The 22,105-nt window shown below is 46.4% G+C and overlaps 1 protein-coding gene and 1 non-coding gene across 2 annotated transcripts in view; both read right to left on the reverse strand.

Moving 5' to 3' along the window:
- Positions 1-22,105, reverse strand: part of LOC121460377 (DNA (cytosine-5)-methyltransferase 3C-like) — a 31,195-nt gene that overhangs the window by 8,459 nt on the left and 631 nt on the right. The window contains 15 exon segments of the mRNA XM_041670736.1: positions 1,476-1,624; positions 1,986-2,076; positions 2,636-2,781; positions 3,510-3,594; positions 4,556-4,742; positions 5,118-5,230; positions 5,470-5,549; positions 7,200-7,244; positions 7,374-7,496; positions 8,826-8,970; positions 10,464-10,502; positions 10,678-10,753; positions 13,241-13,443; positions 14,684-14,803; positions 21,666-21,727. Of these exon segments, the coding sequence (XP_041526670.1) occupies positions 1,476-1,624; positions 1,986-2,076; positions 2,636-2,781; positions 3,510-3,594; positions 4,556-4,742; positions 5,118-5,230; positions 5,470-5,549; positions 7,200-7,244; positions 7,374-7,496; positions 8,826-8,970; positions 10,464-10,502; positions 10,678-10,753; positions 13,241-13,443; positions 14,684-14,803; positions 21,666-21,727 (1,664 nt within the window).
- On the reverse strand, positions 17,893-18,048 carry LOC121460600. The gene has a single exon (XR_005976089.1). It is a non-coding gene; the product is annotated as a U1 spliceosomal RNA (small nuclear RNA).

Raw genomic sequence — 22,105 nt, forward strand, 5'->3', positions numbered from 1 at the left:
AACATAGCGGACAATGAGGACTACTGAGAACTCAAGAACAATGGGGATGGATTTTGAGGTTTCAAAAGCCCATGCCAGGTCCAGGCTGCCTTTCTTCCTGCTGCCTATAGGTCAGGATGTAGAACTTGGAGCTTCTTCTCCAGCAGCATGCCTATCTGCATGCTGTCATGCTCCCCACCGTCATAATAATGGAGTACATCTCTGAAACTATAATCAAGCACCTTTTAGTTTATTTTGTAGGAGTTGCCTGTACCATGGTGTCTCCTCACAGCAATTAGAACAATGACTAACACAGCTGAGCTCTGCCTGTGAATGGTGGGTGACTAGTCAGATCAGACCTGCCCACTCTGAGTCATGCCAGTGACAGAATGTGCCAAAGGTAGAGGTTCTTCACATTCGAATCTGCCAAGTCAAATCCCAGCTGCAGAAAGACAGTGTGGGCAATGCATGGCTCAGAACACTCAGCCACAGGTAACATATGGCAGCTGGAAAATAGCCAGTTCTATCACATCTGAGGTCAAAATTGTAAAATTCTAAAGAAAACTAAAGTACAGTCCAGGTGTGGTACACACCTGTAATCCTGGTACTGTAGAGGTACAGAGAAGACGACCAATAATAGTTGAAGGGGATCCTGGGTTACAAGAGACTCTGTCTTAAAAAAAACAAACAAATATAGAGCAAGAGAGATGGTTCAGTGGTTAAGAGCACCAGCTACTGTTCCAGAGGACCCGAGTACAATTCCCAATACCCACATGGTGGTCCACAACCACCCATGATGGGACCCAATGCCCTCTTCTGGTATGTAAATGTACATGCTGACAGAGTACTCATATACATGAAATAATAAATCTTAGAAGAAGAAGAAAAAGAAGAAGAAGAAGAAGGAGAAGGAGAAGGAGAAGGAGAAGAAGAAGAAGAAGAAGAAGAAGAAGAAGAAGAAGAAGCCGGGCATTAGTAGTGCACACCTTTAATCCCAACACTAGGGAGTCAGAGGCAGGCGGATCTCTGTGAGTTTGAGGCCAGCCTGGTCTACAGATCAAGTTCCAGGACAGCTAGGGCTACACAAAAAAAGCTTGTCTTGAAAAGCCAAGAAAGAAAAGAAAAGAGGAAAAAAGAAAGAGGAAGGAAGGAAGGAAGGAAGGAAGGAAATGAAATCCAAAGACCTACTATGGTGGTTGAGGTAATTTAAGTGGTAGACAATTAACTTCTCTGTAACTCCTAACGCTACCATCTTCAGAAGAAAGAGGAAACAAGGAACTGTCTAAAGTGAAAGTACAGGTTGGCGTCATTATTGGTACCTGGCATGGGCAAGGTTATGTTACAGGTAAATGTCTCCCGTGCACTCAAAAGTGTGCTGTATCCTTCCCCCCAGATCCAGTGAAAAACAGGGAAATCAGCCCCATCTGTCAAAACTCAGAAGCTTTCTATGCCAGTGTCTCCCTGACCCAAGAAGTCTTGACACCCAGACCACTCACCTCCAGGAATCGTGAGATGTCCCGCTTGTCACCGACCTCCATGGCTACCACATTCTCAAACATCCAGAAGAATGGACGGTCATCACACTCCTCAGGGCGTGAGTAGTTTAGCAATCGATAAAACTCAAAGAAGAGTCGGCCAGTGCCCTCTACATCCAAAAAAGAACATCAGAGAGCAGGGTTTGATCAAAAGCTTCGATACAAGCCTCCACATTCCCTGAGACCAAGAGAATCCCAATAAGCCCCATCAGTAAAGTCAAGTCAACGCTCTCACATGCCAACTCCCTTAGTCCCCCGGAATGACCAGGCGAGGACACGGAACAGCAGAACACCGTTCCCTGACATCTTTCTTTGAAGGTTCAGGACTTGCAAAAGGCACAGGCAGTGCTTAAGGACCAAGACACTAAACAAGAATGAACAGAAGCCAACAGCTTCTTCTTGGGGCCACCCCATATGGACCAGCACTTAGATATGTTAGGATCTTTGTGAATCAGAACAACTGATGCTCACCAAACAGGCCTTTTCGGACAGGGTTCACACAAGAGAGGTCATTGCAAGGGCTTCCACCAATCACCAAGTCAAATGGGCCCCACTCATCAATCTGAGGGAAAACACAAAAGACCGGGATGAGCCTGAGAGAGGAGGGACTGGAAGCCTTGATTCCGGGGCAGGCAAGATGGGTTGTAGAGTTGATGTACCTGCGGTGCAAGCCTGGCAACCTGGCGTGATCGCCAAAACCCATGTAAGTGTGGAAGAAGAGGGGTAACTCCACCAAGCTGTCCTCTCATCTCTACACATGGACCATGGTACTGGCACCCTCATCCATGTGCATGCACACACACACACACACACACACACACACACACATGATGATGATAAATTGTTTTTAATTTAAAATAAAGAAAGCTTAGATTCTTAGAGAAGTTGCTAAGAAAACTCAGAAACTTGCTCAGTCAGCAACCCCAGTCCCAGTGCATGGAGCCTCAGGCAATGCCCACATTCCACTAAAAGTCCTGTACGTCACTTTTTCAGAAATGTCTCTGCATCTCTTCTACCCACAACGCTAGGCCTGAGGGAAGAAGATAGTATACTACGAGACTAAATTCTAGGGTACAAAAAGCAAGCAAAAGATGAACCCCAGGATAATAGACCACCCTCACATTTCCCTTTGTGATGTTCCTGACGTCATCTACGTATTTGATTTGGCCTTCATGCTTAATGGTGCCCACGGTGATGGACTCGGCACAGACTTCGGAGGCAACGTACTTTTCCACTTTGATACCCAAGTCTTTGAGCACCAAGTACCCTGTGGGGGATCAAACAGAAATGTGAGGCCAAGGGGCCAAGTGCAGAGCCGTGAGCCCCACGGTTGATGTCCTGAACCCCAACCCGAATGAAGATCCCCTCACTCCATTACTGTCACTTCAAGATATCTGTGGTCGACTCCAGAGGACATCACCACATTGCTCATATAGGCTATGTTCATTCCACGTACGGGGCATCTCACAAAATGGAAAGGAATCAGGAATGAGGAGTATAAGTCAAAATGCAATAGCTAAGAAGCATGTACCTTTTAAAAGGCACCAAGAACCCTGCAGGAGCCACAGCAGACCTGAGAGGGCTCTTGCCTCTTGCGTGTTGACTGATTCCTGTGCGCACACAAACTGAAAACTAGAAAGGAGCCAAGACATTTGTGTGTGTAGCCAGGAAACTTCCAGATGCTTGAGCAGAGGGAAAACAAGTCAAACAAGAAACACGTTCCTTTAGAAAAGGGCCAAGGAGGGAATGTGGCAGGTAGAGGAACTTGTCACCAAGGCTGATACCTGGGTAACCCACACAGGAGAGAAGTTGTCCTGATCTCCCCATGTGTCTACGAGACAAATGCATGCTGCCTGTCACACACGCACATAGAATAGTGTGAGAAGGTGCAAAGGCCATGGAGTGGAGCAAGAACAGGCACACGTGACATCCGGGTTACTACTGTTCTTGACTGTCACAGGGCAGAGACACCTTCAGCCTCCTGCCTCAACTCACCTGTCGCAATTCCATCAAACAGGGACAGGACTCTAATGGGTCTCCTCCTGGCTGCAGGAATTGCTGGGAACACCTTGGGCAGCTCCTGCCAGATAAGCAAAAAGAGAGTAATCCCTCAGAGTGTCCATCTTCCTCCTATGCCCAGGGGCTTTGATGGGAACTAGTAAGAATGTATCTGGCACAGGCTGGCCATTCTGTCCTCAGATAGGAGGCACAGCTGCCTCCTACAGACGCACAGGCCCAGATAGGGAGCTTGAGCGGCAACTGCCAAGGCCTCTAAGAACAGCAGATAAACTCCTATGGTGTGGGAGCAGCTGCCCTTGTCTCCCACAGCTCAGACATATCCTTCTTGTTCCCTGGTCAGAAGGTACTGGAAGGGGGAAGTGTCTGCTAGAGGTGTGGACTAGCAAGGGTTCTCAGCCTCTGGCAGGCATGGGCTCTTAGCCTCTGGCAGGCACGGGCTCTGTGAGGTACAAATGGTACAGGGGAGGTGGAATCTAACTGTACATTCCCGGCTGGCCTTGACCTCACCATTTAACACAGGTTGCCCTTAAACTCATCACAAAGGGGCTGGAGAGATGGCTCAGCGGTTAAGAGCATTGCCTGCTCTTCCAAAGGTCCTGAGTTCAATTCCCAGCAACCACATGGTGGCTCACAACCATCTGTAAAGAGGTCTGGTGCCCTCTTCTGGCTTGCAGACATACACACAGACAGGATATTGTACACATAATAAATAAATAAATAAATATTAAAAAATAAAAAATAAAATAAACTCATCACAAAGCTCATGGCTCAGCTTTCTGTGCTGGGACCTTTGTCTCCATGCCTGCCACTATCACCTTTATAGGCTGTTTTGACACAGGATCTCACTATATAGCCTTGACTGTCCAGGAACTCACTAAGTAGACCAGGCTGTCCTTGAACTCAGAGATGTGCCTGCCTCTGTCTCCTACATTCAGAGATCAAAGGCTGGACTCTTGCTCTTACAGATGTACAGGATTCAGCCTCCCAGGGACTGTAATTGTATGAGACTGCACAGAGCTTACAAATTCCTTGAGGTCAGGGTCAGTAGTGAAGAAGTCTTGCAGGCGCGTGTTCCAATCCTTCCTGCGCCTGAGGACCCCATGGCAGCGCTGTGGGAGACACATATAGCAGCTCCAGGGTTCCTGCAGCTTGGCATCCTCAGCTGTCCCTGTACCCACCAGCACCTCCAGACACTCCACACAGAAGCACCTGTACCAGAGTATGAAGAGAGAATGGGCATCGCGGTTAACAGACATTTGTCCTGCAGGCCCAGTCAGTTTCCCAGGGCATGACCACTCCGCCTGATGCTCAGTCTCCTGCCACCTTGTGTTTTGAGCTATGCGGTAACAAATCATTTCCTGAATATGGATCGCTCAAACTCCCTTCAAATCTAGACCCTTTCAACAGAAACCTCCCAGGGCGGACCTCCCAGGGACATCTGTCCTGAGCCCAGCAGTAAGTATCACTGCAGTCCATACTTGTGAGAAGATCCCACAGATATTGTTTGTTTCTAGCTGCCTGCAGGAACTGTGGGGTACACCAGGGATCCGAGGCCCTCGTGCAGCCGCACGGAACGACACTCACCTGCAGCAGCTTGTGTTGCTGCACAGAAGCAGCTCGCGGCCCTCGCAGCACACGGTGCAGTAGGACTGATAGCCGTCTTCATCATACATGTAGAAGAGCTCCAGGAAGCGGTCCTGACCGCCAGAGAGAAGCACGTGAGACCACAGACCTGACCTCAGCCAGGCCTGGCTAGCAAGCGACAGTACATGGGATTTGAGTTCCTCATGGAGGGCCTTCTCTGCTGCAGTACCTGTCCCCCAAACAGGAAGTGGGGGATGTGCCCTGGGAAACCTTACTAGGGCCTGGAACAGGGACTGTGCTGGGAGCCTGGGTGAGGAAGGAAGGGGCAGGAGGAAGGGGCAGGCAGACTTACCCGGCAACTCTGACAGAGCCCACCCTCAAAGAGGGGGTGGAAGGACACAGGGTTCTTCCTACCGCAGGACAAACAGCGGTCTGCGGGAAAGACAGGGTGTCAGAGTTTATGGATACCAAGGGCCTAACATCAGCAGCTCAAGCCTTGAGCCTAACAGTTCTGAGCATCCGCCCCTGGCCAGTCATGTGCCGAGTACTCTGGGCGGTGTCTAGTGCTCATCTAACCCTTTAGCAGCATTGCAGATGAGATACCGTATTTCGGGGGGGTTGGCCACAGACTCGACCTTGTTTAAAGCGCTATCCCCACTTCGTAGTCTGGGAAAGACAAGTTCAAATGAACAAGAAGCACAAGGGAAGCCAAGGCCTGGCCAGGCAAAACAAGAGGCTGAATATTGTTTTGGATTTGGCATCTCCATCTTTCATAAACATTAAATCTCAGATACTGAGGCACAAGTTCTGATTGGCTTGGCGGCAGTTACAGAACCTCCCTGCAACTGAGCTCTTTAAACACAGCACAGATTACCATCCCAGACCTTGGATTTGTTGTTTGTTTGTTTGTTTGTTTGTTTTTACTGTGAGGCCACTCTGTCTTGACTCTAAACTGATTCACTGTTCAAGAGGACAAAACCTTTAAAAGGCCAACACTGTCTCACGGGGTGGGGGTGGGGGACAAGGACAAATGGTGGATGGCTCTTGGGATTCATTGAGGACCACGGGTCCAAAGTTCTTAAATTAGGGCTGGAGAGATGGCTCAGCAGTTAAAAGCTTGGCTGCTCTTCCAGAGGTCCTGAGTTCAATTCCCAGCAACCACATGGTAGCTCACAACCTTCTATAATGAGATCTGATGCCCTCTTCTGGTCTGCAGGCAGACATGCAGGCAGAGTACTCAGACCAAAAAAAAAAAAAAAAGAGTTTCTAAATTAGACCTGGGCAGTGGTGGTAGTGCACAGCACATCTTTAATCCCAGCACTCAGGAGGCAGAAGCAGGTTGATATCTGTGAGTGTGAGTTAGAGGCCAGCCTCATCTTCAGAGTAAGTTCCAGGACAGGCTCCAAAGATACACAGAGAAAAGAGAAACCATGTTTCGAAAAACCACACACACATACACATACACACACGCACACAGTTTCTAAATTGTAGGCATTGCTCTAAACTGCAGCTTTTCCAGGGTACCCTGGATCCAGGTCTGTTTTCTAACCTGGATCCAATAATGAGTAAGTGCTTGATAAATATTTGAAGATTAAGGCACATTGGGCCAAGAATGTAAATGAAGAGTACATTGTATATTCAAACTCCATTAGGTCTGTTCTTGGAAGGTTTCTGAATCCCAGTGCAGTAACCAGCTGGGGAAAGGATATCAGAGTTAGCTCGAAGAGGAGCCAGTGGCAAAATGTGTCTTATTTTAACCTTAAACTTAGCTGTGCTTATTGCATGGGAAGTTCAAGGTTCCAGTCATCTGGAGTTTTCAGGCATTGGCCAAAGTGCCACAGCTTTCATTCTTCCCCACTGCAGTCACCCTGGTCAGCGGTCACATCAGATTCAGTTAAAATAGAAGGAAATCCTATTATTTGGCCTAATAAATTTAGAAACTAATACTCAGGAGTATAGTAGCAGGAGTGGTCCTGATCTAGGTCAATGCCCAGTGCTCCAGATTAAAATCCATGCAGAAGGTCAAAGCCAGGCTAAGGCAGGCCTGGGGCACCCAGAAAGGAGGGCAAAGAGACATAGTACCTTCCAGATTGCCTTTGTTGTTGGCGACATCAGAAGCCATCCGTTCTGTGGAGGAAAGAGGGACAGGAAGGTAAGGAAGTCTCCTTTCCCACACAGCCATGCATCTCTGAACCCCAGAGCAGTGGTCCTGAGGACCTGCTGCTCCTGCTGCTGCACCTTCCCCCCCAAATTCACCTCGGCTCTCATCATCCTCCCCTCGGTCTTTCCCGCCGTAGCTATTGGTCTTGAGGCGCTTGGGTGGAGGACAGTACTCAGCAGAGGCAGAGTCGGTGGTTGTGCGTCTTCTACTTTTGTTCTCTGGAAGGTAAGCAGACAGACTTGACGAGACCATGCTGTGCCTGAGATCCAGCTGCATCTAGAGCAGGGGACTGGGATGGTGTAGAGAGCCCCAGAGGGGAACCCAGAGCAGAAGCCAGTTCCAAGTTCCCCCCACATGGGAAGCAGGCCAGACTCATGCTCCTGGTGCTTCCACATCGGAGTGTGGAGGAGAATCCATTCTTCTAGAGCCAGCCCTGAGCACAGGCTGACCACAGCTGGGGCTGAGGTTCTACAGTGATGCCCACCACAATGCCCAACGGGGGCATGGAGCTATTGGGTATTTTGTTGTTTTGTTTTGTTTTTCAAGACAGGATTTCCCTATGTAGTCCTGGCTGTCCTGGAACTCATGCTATAGACCAGGCTGGCTTCAAACTCAGATCTGCCTGCCTTTGACTCCCGAGTGCTGGGATTAAAGGTGTGCACCACCACCTCCTGGCTTGCTACTGAGTACTTGATATATCAGAAGGGACAGGATTTCACACTGAGGGTCAAGTCCAAACTGTCAAATGATGCTACTGATATGCTTGGTTTGGACTGACTTGAACCCTGGAATCTATTTGGCCAATTTATGAAATTAGCATGTATTCATTAATCAATTTCAGTGTAACTTTTACCTAAAAAAGGCATAATTTTCTTAGGATAGTACTAGAAAAAAGCGAAAGAGTTCAATGTTTTATATAGACTAAATGTTTAAATGCTAAATTTTTAAAATATTAGGTCAAAATGTATGAGTAGCATTAATTTCCCATGATGCTTTATAATGATATAATGAAACTACCAGAAAATAACGAAGTCACATTCTGTGGCCCCCATTCAATAACATTTATTTATACTTTTTTGGATCTATTGAATCACAGTGGACATGGTTGAATCTGACTCTTCCCCATTCCTACACACGAGGTAAGAAACTCAGATACCCATCTAAAGTCATGAGGAGCCAGATGAGATGACACCCAGCTACAAGGCTCCATGAGACCAGAAAGGACCGCAGAGTGAGACCGTTGTCTCAGGAAACAGAAACACAGGAGCCTTTGGTGACATGCTTACGTATGTGCCATTAATATTAATAAATAAAAGAGAAGGGAGGAGTCCTAAGGTTTTAGGAGGCGGGATGTGCACCCAGGTTGACCTGAGGGTCATGGGTGAGGTTGAGAGACTCAGCTTAGAAGATTGGATTCTTCTCCACTGAGCATTGTGGATGCCGAGAAATTGCAGGACAGAGCACTGAAAACAGAACACTCAAAGATGGTAAGGGAATACCATGTCTCCTGGGTTCTAAATTCCTACGTCTGTGCCATTCACTCCCACCTGGTTGCTTGTTGTTGGGTTTGAGGCCCTCGATGTCAGTGGGCTTGAAGCCCCCATGGGCCCATTCCAGCATGGGCTTCAGCTGGTCCTCCAGTGAGTCTCCCGGACTGCTGGGGAAGGTCTTGCCAGCTCGCACCCTGGCTCTCTGCCAAGACACAAATAAAGGCAACGTCTGTCCATGAATGGGAGCGAGCCAATGAGGTATGTGCCAGGGTGAACCCAGGGATTCCTCCTGCTGGGGCCTGCATTCCCTGAACACTGGTGTCTTTCAGAGCTGGACAGCTGTCCTTGGCTTTGTTATGTGACAGGGGCCTGCTTCTGAGATACAAGTAAGGAAACAATAGACCATGGGGGCGGGCACCACATATGACCTCTTCCCTGTAGAAGCAGAGAGCGGTCAGCTCTCTCCCAAAGGAAGAGTTTCGCCTCAGCTTTGTTACTTAAAATCAGGAGCTTTAGGCCATTGTCCCTTGTTCTCCTGTAGCTTGGCTCAGACAGCGGACTTCTTGCCTAAGAAGATGTGGATGTAGTCACGCGTTCTTCATTTAAGGGCAATGCCAATTTGCATGCCTAATGAGGCACTTGGCCAAGTGGGGCAGGCTAGTAGGGGCTGTAGTAGCGAGAAGCCTGGTGACTCAGAGGAGCTAAAGTGTCTGCCGATTAGGGGAGGAGGGTACAGGCCTCAGCTACCTCCTCTAGGCTTGAAGAAAGAAAGCTCACCTGTCTCTGGGACAGCCTACTCTGCAGTATCACTACTGCCCTGTGACACGCGCTACGCTGGTCAATTGTCACGTGCTGGTTAAAGTCACGGAAAGCTAACTCTGGAAGTGAAAGGCCCTCCCTTGTCTCCAACGCAAGCGTAATTTATTTCAAGTGTCTTCCAAAACTCCCTGTCCTGGGCAAGCTGGGCCCATGACACTATGACAGAGACAAAAGAGAACAGCAAACGGCCGAAGGCATTAAAAACATCACACCCTTGAAAACAGCTAAAGGGTAAAACCATTTTTAACAGAGGTTATATGGGGATAAAGATGGCCGCAGTTGGGATGAAGGGGCAGAAGCTCGTCCATAAAGGTGACATTTTCTCTCGACCAAGATGCTGTGAGAAGGCCTTCCTGCATCATTTCTTTGGCGATTTGATGACATTTCTTCTGCTTGCTCTCCCAGCTGGGCTCCTCCCATTGGCTGGATGCTATGAGCACCTGATATGCTCCTCCCACTGGCTGGATGCTGTGAGCACCTGATATGCTCCTCCCACTGGCTGGATACTAGGAGCACCTGATATGCTGGTCTGTCTGCTGCCTCCTATTTGCTCCTTGCCTGCTTCTCAGTAAACTCAGCCCTTTGAAACCGAAAACACAGCTACCCAGATCATTCTCCAGATGATACATTCACGAGGCGGTAGACATCTTTCCCAGTCCATCTGGCAGTACCAGCAATTCTCTAGTAACCTTGGCACATCTCAAATTCCTTTCCCAAACATGCCCTCTGCCTTTGGCATTCGGCATTCACCACCTCCATGGTACCTCTGTCTCCTCCAAGCCAACCTTGGCCACACAATGGTGTAAGCTCACGTTTACTGGTTCTCCCTTCCTCCCAGCTCCTGAAGTCAAGGCCTCACTCCTACACCTGTGTTACCTGCAGAGTATGGTATACGGCCTTCCTGTGAGAAACCAGCTCATAGCCAGGCAGTGGTGGTGCACGCCTTTAAACTCAGCACTTAAGAGGCAGAGGCAGGCAGATCTCTGTGAGTTTAAAGCCAGCCTGGTTTACAGAGTGAGTTCCAGGACAGCCAGGGCTATACAGAGAAATCTTATCTTGAAAAAAAAAATGAAAAATTAAAAAATAAAACAGAAATCAGCTTATTGAAGGTAGCCAGGTTAAAATGCTATCTGAACAGCCAAGGGCCACCGTTTGTCAGCAGAGACCTAGGAGAGAAAGAGATGACCAATATCTACCCGGATCTGGGTGAACAAGGGTACACTGGGTATCCACATTCCTCCAGAGCCTATTTATTCCTGGGGTGCTTCACAGATACCAGTAACAAAATGGGGAACAGTATCTAGCCCATATCAAGGAACCTGAAACAGGAACCCGGGATACTCCAAATGTGAGGAAGAATAAAGCTCAGAATGGGTACAATAAAGCACAAGCCGTTTGTGTTCACATGGCACATGAGTACATACATGTATGTACAGTCAGTGTCCCTGGTCCAGACGTGAGACTCAGTCCTTAAATTGGCTTAACTGTGTTTTGTGCATGCGCTTTGCCCTTCCTGAGTGTGAGGACAGCTATTGAGTCTTCAGATTCTCAATGAGTTCCCACCATACATGGGTTCAGAGAACACGCTGGACACACAGTGAGCTCTTTCTGCTCACGATGATTGTGCATCTTGGTCATGAAGGGCAAGCTGCATGTGCCAAGTCCCCAGACAATGCAGAAATGAACTGTGGGGCGGCACTCCTAGTGAGAGGGGAGATGAAGCAGGTGTTTCGGGCTTCTTATCACACTTGTAGGATACACAGGATGTCCCAGGATGCAATGCTTGCTTTCACATTCAGCCCCATCTTATGCTCGGAGCCTCAACGCTGTGGTGTGACCACCATGGGTGACCATGAAGTGCCAGCGGCTCTTGCCAACATGAGCAGAACACAGTGGAAACTAGGTAGTCTCTGGCCAGGGCCACAGCACACAGTAATCCATTCCAGAATCCTTTCTCACCATATTGAACCTTATTGCCATCTGACCCTGTCTAGAAAGGAGTACATTATGTCTTGCTGGATATAGCTAGCGTCCTCTTCTACATCACACAAGTAACTGCACATATCCCTGAGTGTAATGCTTCAGTAGCCAGCATAGATTCTGGACACTTATCCTTCTCTGCCTTCTGCTGGTCACTCAACACAACTGCATGAAGTGTCTTGGAAATTGGATAACTTTTTTTTTTCTCTAAAGAAATTTTACACATGGACACGGCCCCAAGGGAAAGTAACTCATGAGAAAACCAGAACCTTAATTGAGGCTGAGCCCAGCAATGTTCTTTTTTTAAAGGACTTGTTTATGTGTATTTCTCCATGTGAGCGTATGCCACCTATGTGCTTCTGCATTCAAAATTCAGAAGGGAGTTGCGGGAGGTTTGTGAGCCACCCGAAGTGAGTTCTGAGCACGAAACTTCTGGAAGAGCATCTAGTGCTCTAAACTGACAGTTGATTCGTCTCTCCAGCTTAGAGCTGGGTGCGGCGGTGCACGCTTTAAACCTAGCCCTTCAGGACAGCCAGGCTTAGGCAGGGAAGGAAATCATCGAAAACAGAAGACTGGTGAGTGGATGGACTTGATCCATGTTCCAGCCACAGCAAGCAGCAGAACTTGGCAGCTTCAGTCACGGGGTTCTGGTTTCAGAGTTAAGGAGAGAAGACAGGGGCTGGAGAAATGGCTCAGTGGTTAAGAGCACTGGCTGCTTTTCCGGAGGTCCTGAGTTCAATTCCCAGCAACCACATGGTGGCTCACAACCATCTGTAATGAGATCTGGCGCCCTCTTCATGCAGGCAGAATGTTGTATACATAATAAATAAATAAAATCTTTTAAAAAAAAAAAAAAGGAGAGAAGACAGGGGTTGCGGAATCTTCCTCTGTGACTAAGGAAAGCCTCTGAGGCCAGACATGTGTCAGGGGTGTCCCTGAATGGAGTTTGCCCAGCTCGTTTCAGTCTGCTTTGGTCCAGTATTTCCTCACGAGGCTCCCTTCCCTATGTTTGGAATGGTGAGGCATATCCTGTGTATTGTATGTTTGGAATGGTGAGGCATATTCTGTGTATTGTATGTTTGGAATGGTGGGGCATATCCTGTGTATTGTATGTGGAAACATGTGATCTGCATTTTGGTCTTGACAGGGGATTACAGTGAGCTCGTCAAGCTCAGAAGAGACTCTGAACTTTAGACTTTAAAATAAGTTTGAAACTGTTATAAACTATGGGCGCTTTTGAAGTTGAGCTAAACGCATTTTGCACTATGATACTGTTACAAGCCTATGGAGGCCAGAAAGTGGAATGTGGCAGTTTGAATGTAATTGGCCCCCATAAGCTCATAAAGAGTGGCACTATTAGGAGGTGTGACTTTGTTGGAGGAAATGTATCACTCTGTGAGGGTAGGCTTTGAAGTCTCCTATGCTCAAGCTACACCTAATGTCATGGTTCACTTCCTGTTACCTGTGGTTCAAGATGTAGAGCTCTCAGCTCCTTTTTCAGCACCATGTCTGCATGCTGCCATGTCCCACCATGATGACAACGAACCAAAACCTCTAAAACTGTAAGCCGCTCCAATGAAATGGCTTCCTTTATAAGAGTTGCCATGGTCATGGTGTCTCTTCACAGCAACAGAAACACTAAGTCAGACTGCCTTCTCAGTGGTACCTGATACTGAATGTTGGCTCCCTCTCTGCTTTCCACACCCACCTGGGGAGTGTCCATGCCCTCCTGGTGACTGTCCTGGCTCAGCTCAACCAGTGGGGAACTGATGCTCCAGGATGTCGCTTCTTCATCTGTGAGGTCAATGGTGGGGTAAGGGCTGGCAGGGGACAGCCGTGGTGTGCTTGCTGAAGTGGTTGCTTGCCAACTCAGGGACTGTAGACCAAAAGAAAAGGTTGAGTCCCGGCAAACTAAGCAGGTAGGGGGTGCAAATGAACAGCTTCCCTCCGTTAGATCCCATGCAAGCAAGAGTGAAGAAGGAAACCAGGGCCCTTCTGTTTTATAAGAGCAAGGCTGGCAGTCACTGAGCCCAAGGCAGAGCAAACACACAATAAGGATGATAATGCAGTGGCAGGGAAGGACCAAAGGCTCTGAAGCTGAGCTCAGAGACGGTGGGGGCTCTGGGCAACTGGCTCCTGTGCATCTGGAAACAGAAGTAGAATGTTCCAGACCTGCTGGGGTTGCCTCAAGACAGCAGGAAAAGACACGGGGACAAGGGTGATGGACACCAGTGACTTTCAGCTGAGCTCCAAGGGGAGCCAGATCTGGGCCGTGGGAATTCTTGTCTCCTCAACGTAGTTCCAACAAAAACAGGCCAAGAGTGAAGCCACAGGCTTAGGAGCTTACCTAACGCTCAGGAGAGAGCCAGACCTTGTCCTATGTGTTGTTTTTAATGAAATAGAGCTGGAGCTAGTTAACAAAAAGATGTCAGGGCTAGAGCAATGGCTCAGAAGTCCTTACTGCTCTTCCAGAAGACTTGAGTTCAGTTCCAGCACCCTCCTCATGTGGCTTACACTGCCTATAACCCCATCTCCAGAGGACCCCATGCCCTCTTCTGGCCTCTGAGCACAAGTATGTGTGTGGCTTACGTAGAGAGACGTGTGAATACAAATTAAACAACTTTTTAAAAAATTTAATATAGGGGGCTGGAGAGATGGCTCAGAGGTTAAGAGCATTGCCTGCTCTTCCGAAGGTCCTGAGTTCAATTCCCAGCAACCACATGGTAGCTCACGACCATCTATAATGAGGTTTGGTTCCCTCTTCTGGCTTGCAGGCAGACACACAGACAGAATATTGTATACATAATAAATAAATAAACTTAAAAAATTTAATACAGTTTTTTTTTCTTCTTTTTGGTCTTCAAGACAGGGTTTCTCTGTATAACCCAGGCTGTCCTGGAACTCAGTCTGTAAACCAGGCTGATCTCAGATTCACAGGAATCTGTCTGCCTCTGCCTCCCGAGTGCTGGGATTAAAGGCATGCGCCACCATCCAGCTGATTAATATAAACTTAAACACAGGCATGAGGAAAGACTTGCTGAACCCACCTAAGCTTCGTTTTCTATGCAGGTCTATGAGTGGTAGGAAGCCCCTGGGCTCAAGGAGAGGGAGCTTACTGCTGAGGTATTAGAGGGTGCGCTGTTCTCCCAGGAGAGTGTGGGCGTCACCGGAGAGCCAGAGTCACTGCTGTCCTCTGCCTCGCCACTTCTACCTTCATCTCCATCTTCAGTCAGGTCCTGTGAAAAGGAAACAGCTTTCCCATGTAACCAAGTCGCACAAGCAATACAACTAAGGAAGGCAAATGGCATTGAAACGCATAATGATGTCCCGCTCAGGTCCCTACAACACTTCCACCTCGTTTCGCTCTAAAAAGACTTACCCTCTTCCATCATGGGAAGCACAGCCCACTGACTGAGGAGATAAAAGACAGAGAGGGCCCATTCACCAGAACTTCTCCACCCTAGAGTCATGTTCATCATCTCAGAACTAGCCAGTTTCCCCACAGAGACACCAGCACAAACTGCCGAAACCCTACCAGCGGATGACAGGGAGTCCTTTAGAGAAAGCCACGGAGTTTCTCTGGAGGCCCAGAAAGAGAACCCATCCCTTTCCTCCAATCACATCTGTCCCTCCTGCTGTAGTCATTGGTCCAGGAATTGAAACCAAGAGTATGTCTGCCCCTGTGACCTTCGATGGCTCCCAGGAAGAAACTGGAGAAAAAGCAAATGGAGTTTGCTTTTTCTATAGAAATTGGCGCATCAGATCGACAGAATATTGGTGACAGCCTGAATGCTTCTGTGGCAAACAGAGTAACAGAAACGTCTCTACCCATGTCCAGTCAGTGAGTTTTCAGGGCTGGAGAGATGGCTCAATGGTTAAGAGCACTGGCTACTCTCTGACTGCTCTTCCAGAGGACTGGGATTTGAAGCTTAACACCCACAAGACAGCCAACATCTGTCTGGAGCTCCAGTTTCAGGGCATCTGAAACTTTTCTGGCCTCTGAGGGTATCAGGCACTATGTACAGTCATACAGGTGGCAAAATATTTACCACATTAAAAATAAATAAATAAATAATGGGGGCTGGAGAGATGGCTCAGTGGTTAAGAGCATTGCCTGCTCTTCCAAAGGTCCTGAGTTTAATTCCCAGCAACCACATGGTGGTTCACAACCATCTATAAAGAGGTCTGGTGCCCCCTTCTGGCCTGCAGACATGCACACAAACAGAATATTGTATACATAAATAAATATTTTAAAATAAATAAATAAGCCAGGTGGTGGTGGCGTACACCTTTAATCGTAGCACTTAAAAGGCAGGTCTCTGCGAGTTCGAGGTTTACCTGGTCTACAAAAACAAGTTCCAGGACAGCCCAAAGCAATTACACAGAGAAACCCTGACAAGAAAGAAAGAAAGAAAGAAAGAAAGAAAGAAAGAAATCTTTAAAGAAATTAAAAAATAAGTTCAAAAGGTTTACCACTCCCTGAATTTGTGGGAAATGGAGACCAGCTCTGGAAAGATGTCTTCAGACAACAGTGAAACAGCCCCTCTGGAATTCAGATTTCTTGGGAAGTTCACTGAGGCCAATAGCAGTGAACACAGGGGCCCTGAGTGGAGCAGGAATGTTGAGTACAGTCAACAGGCTGTCAATAAAGCGACAGGCAAGGCTGGGGAACCAGACACATAGCCTGGGTTTCTGGGGTCTTAAGTGGCAGCACTTTGAGATTTGAACAGAAACTTCAGAGTGGAAGCCTCAATGATTGTTGAAAAGAATTTGGAGCCAACATAGCTGCCTTTGTGAGTGCTGCCTGGCCCGTGCTCTGGAGCACCAGACTGCGCTGATGGAGCCCCGTCCCAGCCTGCAGGGCTGGAGCACCAGACTGCCTCTGATGGAGCCCCGTCCCAGCCTGCAGGGCTGGAGCACCAGACTGCCTCTGATGGAGCCCCGTCCCAGCCTGCAGGGCTGGAGCACCAGACTGCCTCTGATGGCACTCTACCCCAGCCTGCAGGGCTGGACAAACATACCAGTCTTGGCCAAAACAAGCCATTGTTTGTGTTTATGTTTTCAGAACCATTTGGTGACTACATGCATCTTAGTGTTGCTGTTGAATGAAGTGCTGGCAGAAATGGGAAGACACTCAAATTATTTTGTTTAATAAACACATGAAATTAAGGTAGAAACAATGGTTTCTAATAAACAGATAAAATACAAGAAGCTAAAAAAACAAAGGCACATGAAAGACCGATGTAAGCAGAGAGCGATACTGATGGATCTCTAGAACAATTCAAAAGTGTTAAGATCTGAGAAACAACTGAAAGAGTTTAACAGTGTTGCCACCCAGGGTGACTGCAACAACGGCTAAAGGGCTGGGAGGCAAAGACACAGCCTGCCAAGGAGAATATTCCTGTCTCTCCTCGCGCACACATTTAATCCCAGTGTTCAGGAAGCAGAGACTGGAAGTTCTCTATCCGTTCAAGGCTACCCTGGTCTACACAGAACTATACCCAAGATAGGGCTATGCAATGAGACCCTGTTAAAAAAGAAAACAAAAACCAACAAACAAAAAATCTGTTCCTGTTAAGATATTTGTTATGGTTATGCACTACTCATAGTAAAATAATTTAAAATCATGTAAACAAAACACTGTTATTATTGTTGTTAGTGTCATCATTCCTGTTATTACAAGCTACAAGTCCTTACCCTCTTTGAATTTAGTGGATTGTGGCATCACATTCTACAATATCTTGCTGACTTTAACACGACTGTGTGTTAAATACTTACACTGAAAAGTGCAGTGTGGGATGCAGAGACGACTGAGCAGTTAACAACAGGGTCTTCCCTTCCAGAAGACTCAATTCCCAGCCCCCACAAGAGTTACAGGCTCATAAAGATCTGTAACCTCAGTTCCAGAGGAATCTGATGCCCTCTTCTGGCCTCTGAGGGTACTGCATGTATGTGACGCATAGATAAACATGCAGACAAAACACTCATTGACATAAAATTATTAGTAATTTAAAAATAAAATAACAGAAAAAAACCTGTTTCAAAAAATAAATAAAGATTAAAAAGTGCACTGCAGCCAGGCATATTGGAGCACGTCTTTAATCCCAGAATTTGGGAGACAGAGGTAGGTGGATCACTGCAAGAGTGAGGCCAGCCTGGTCTACAGCGTGAGTTTCAGGACAGCCAGAGCTACAGAGTGAGATTCTGTCTGGAAAATGGGGAGGGGCATTGCAAGGACAGAAAATTTTACAATCTTTTTTCTATATATTTTCTATATATTATATATATCTATATAATATCTATATATTATACCCTCTTCATTTTTTTAAGGGTGAACCCAAACACATTATTACAATTATATAGTTGAGTTTCCCTGACTTTAGGAAATCACAGGGCTCAGCGCACCCAGCATACAATAAATAAGCATCATCCTGGGGAAAACGTCTCCACCGTCACGGCATCTCCCCTCCCAGGAAGGCAACACTCGTTCTTTTTACAAAGTGAACTTGCAAATGTGTTGATTAATGTCCATTTACACATCCCTGTACAGAAATTACAATTCTGTGCTTACAGCAACGAAACTATAACCCATGTGAAGCATTGGCAATAAATTTCTTCAGTGCATAAATGCTAAAAAGATTTTACGACAGCTACCCCAGGATCACAAATGAAAGACTGAAGGGCAAAACCCGGGGGGTTAGCAAGTGACAGAAATTGGACAAATACACAATGATGCCTAGCAGGGGGCCTGGTGATGTTTGCCTTTCACAACATGTGTGAGGAGGACACAGACCAAATGACCAAGGCGGACACCTGTTAATGAGATGACCAAGAAGCAATGTCATGAACTGTCCTGAGCCTCACACACTAAAGCCAGCACTCACAGAACATAGACCAAGAGTGAAGTGGAAAGACCAGAAGCCCTAGTTAAAGCCTTAAGAACCTAACTTTTCATTTAGCAACCATGCAGCCTTGCTGGTTGACTCCTTCTAGATTAGGTGAACAGTCCTTCCACCAGACCAGCATAGGCATGTTTAGCTCAATGCCAGGCTCAGAGTGAAGTACTCTTAACTAACCACAGAAACACAAGAGCTATCCCAACCCCCTAACCCGCCAGGCCACCTTGTTAGGCGTCCCTTCTATTTCTGAGACAGTCTCACAATGAAGTATGGGCTGCCCTCAGTGTGCTGGGGTAACAGGTGTACCACCTGCCTTGATTTTCTATTCGCACGCCTTTAGTCACAGCACTAGGGAGGCAGAGGCAGGTAGATCTCAGAGTTCAAGAGCAGCCTGGTCTACAGAGTGAGTTTCAGGACAGCCAAGACTATACAGAGAAATCCTGTCTCAAAAAAAGAAACAAACAAGCAAAACATGCAAGGAAAATGGGGGGGGGGGGATTACCAGTAACTATGCTGAGTTTTTAAATAAAAACTAGTTCTAATAAGCTTGGGAGGTTAATTTTGCAGTTCTTTATGTACTTGGATTACCAAACTCCTGCCTAAGATTCAGTGGCAACAGTTTTCTTGCATTCTATAGGCTGTCTGTGTCCTTTGCTGTGCAGAAAGGTGTTTTGAAAAGAACTTATTTATTTCTACTGCATGTGCATTAGTGTTTTGCCTGCATATGTGTCTATGTGAGGGTGTCGTATACTCCAAATCCAGAGTTACAGACAGTTGTGAACTACCATGTGGGTGCTGGGAAATGAACTCAGGGACTCTGGAAGAGCAGCCAGTGCTCTTAACCACTGAGCCATCTCCTCAGCCATGGTGTGCAGAAATTTTTGACTTCACGTGGCTGTGTTTCTTTATGCTTGGGCTATTTCTGAATCCTGTTCAGAAAGTCCCTGTCAGATCCCTTCATGTGGGGATGCATTCCAGGTTTTAAATTAAGATCTTTGATTCACTTTAAATTGGCTTTTTACAGGGTAAGAAATATGAATCCCATTTTACTCCTCTACAGGTGTATCTTAATTAGGCTTTTTAATGCTAGGAGAAAACACTGTGACCAAGGCCACTCATAAAAGGAAGCATTTAAGTGAGATCATAGTTTCCGAGGGTTAAAAGTCCTTAATGACAGAACAAAGGCCTGATGGCAGGAACAGCTGAAAACTCACATCCTGATTCACAAGTAGGAGCTAGAGAGAGCTCACTGGGAATGGCAAGAGCTTTGGGTTTTGTTGTTGTTTTGTTGTTTTGTTGTTTTGTTTGTTTGTTTGTTTTGGTTATGGTTTTGGTTTTTCGTGACAGGGTTTGGAGCCTGTCCTGGAACTCACTCTGTAGACAAGACTGGCCTAGAACTCACAGAGATCCACCCGCCTCTGACTCCTGAGTGCTGGGATTAAAGGCATGCGCCACCACTGCCCAGCAGCAAGAGCTTTTGAAAACTCAAAACCCACTCACAGTGACACACTTCTTCCAGCAAGGTCACACTTTCTAATCTTTCCCAAGCAGTTCCACCAACTGGGGACCAAGTATTCAAACATATGAACTTATGGAGGTCATTCTTATTTAGTTGGGTATAAGATATATACCCAGGGGCTGGAGAGATGGCTCAGTGGTTAAGAGCACTGCCTGTTCTTCCAAAGGTCCTAAGTTCAATTCCCGGCAACCACATGGTGGCTCACAACCATCTGGAATGAGGTCTGGTGCCCTCTTCTGGCCTGCAGACATACACACAGACAGAATATTGTATACATAATAAATAAATATTTTTAAAAAAAGATATATACCCAGTTTTACCAGCACCATTTGTTGAAGAGGTTATCATTTTAGCAGGGTATATTTTTGACATCTTTATCAAAAATTAGGTGACCAAACCTATGTGAGTTTACCTCTAGGTCGTCTATTCAATCTGTCCCTGCATAACTCAGTAACAGAATCTGAGATGAGGTATTGTGATACCTCCAACAATGTTCTTGCTGTTCAGGATCAATTTGGTTATCTGTAGTCTTTTGTGTTTCCATATGAGTTTTTCATTGCTTTTTTCTAGTTATCTGAAAAATGTCATTGGAACTGTGTTGCGGCATATTCCTTTACACTGTGTGAAGATGTGTTACTGTGATTGGTTTATAAAGAGCTGAATGGCCACTAGCTCGGCAGGAAGAGGTTAGGAAGGACTCCTGGGGAGAGAGAGGGTCAGGAAAGAAGAAAGGTGTGAGTGCCAGCCAGACGCAGGAAAAGCAGCATGAGCAGCTTGGAAAGATGAGGTAATGAGCCACGTGACAGAATGTGGGTTAAAATAAATGGGTTAATTTAAGTTATAAGAGTTAATAGGACAAGCCTAAGCCAAGGCCAAGCTTTCATAATTAATAATAAGTCTCAAGTGTTGTTATTTGGGAACTGACGGGACAAAGAAAGACTCATTACGAACTTTAATGAGGATTGCATCAAATCTGTAAATTACTCGTGTTTGTACAGCCGTTTCACAATATTAATTCCGCTGATCCAAGACAAAGGAAGGTCTTTTTATCATCTAGTTTCATCTTTAATTTCTTTTTTCTATGCTTTAAAGTTTTCTTTATAGAAGTCTTTAATTTTCTTGGTTAGGGTCATTCCCAAGTATTTTATGTTTGGGGTTTCTTTGGTTGGTTTTTTTTTGTTTGTTTATGTTGTGTCTTGTTTTGAAATAAGAATGGAGAAATTTAAAAACCAAACTTTAAGGACATAGTCAAATGTTAGACCATGTGTGAGGCTGTGGGTTTGATTCCCAGCAAGGAAAGGAAAATCCTACGTGGCAACATGACTGTAATCCTGGTCTGTACAAAGGTTTCCAGGACCAGCAGGGCTACCCAGACAGAGTCCTGTCTCAACATGAAACAAAATAAGAAAAAACAAAAAGTCCAAACATGGTATGACCATATCGGAATAAGTGAAGTTTGCCATATGAATGAACTTATCAACAATATTGATAAATTAAGAACTAATCTCAGAAACATACAAAAAGAACCTAATAACTCAAAACTTTCCAGTTTGGCAAAATAAACGAGCGTAGATTTTAATTTACCTTCAGATTTCAGGGGGTTTTTTTGTTTTGTTTTGTTTTGTTTTTAGCCTCAGGACACCCATATGATGAAACGTAGGAGAGAGGAAGAACTGATACCTGGATGTAAGCAATCGTGCTGGAGACCTTCCTCTTGGACGGTCGTGAATTTGCTCTGCAGCCTGTGGAGGAAAGAGTCAGAGCACACATTCAGAGGAAGGGGCACCAGGCTTCTTGCTGACAGGCCTTCTCTCAGTGTCTCCCCCAAGTCAGTCATCAGCAGAGACCACGCAGCATCCCTGTCTTCTCTATGTACTCATAGAGATGCAGGGCAGAGGCTCATGCCTTCCTCCCTACAAGCTAAGCAGTGCCATTTGGGGGTCCTAATATGGAGAGGAAACATCCAATTCCTTCCAGAAAGTCGCTGCCTGATCCTATTATGATAATTCCATTAGAATAAAAACCTGGTTTCTGACAGTGGCTGCATTTTAAGTATTTCTATGTAGTCAAGAGGTTATAGGGGTGAACATGGAAACTGGCCACTTGTGCCCTTTCAGAGA

This window comes from Microtus oregoni, unplaced genomic scaffold (assembly GCF_018167655.1).
Source record: "Microtus oregoni isolate MIOR12 unplaced genomic scaffold, Mior012 000020F_ref0000438, whole genome shotgun sequence".
Taxonomy (NCBI): domain Eukaryota; kingdom Metazoa; phylum Chordata; class Mammalia; order Rodentia; family Cricetidae; genus Microtus; species Microtus oregoni.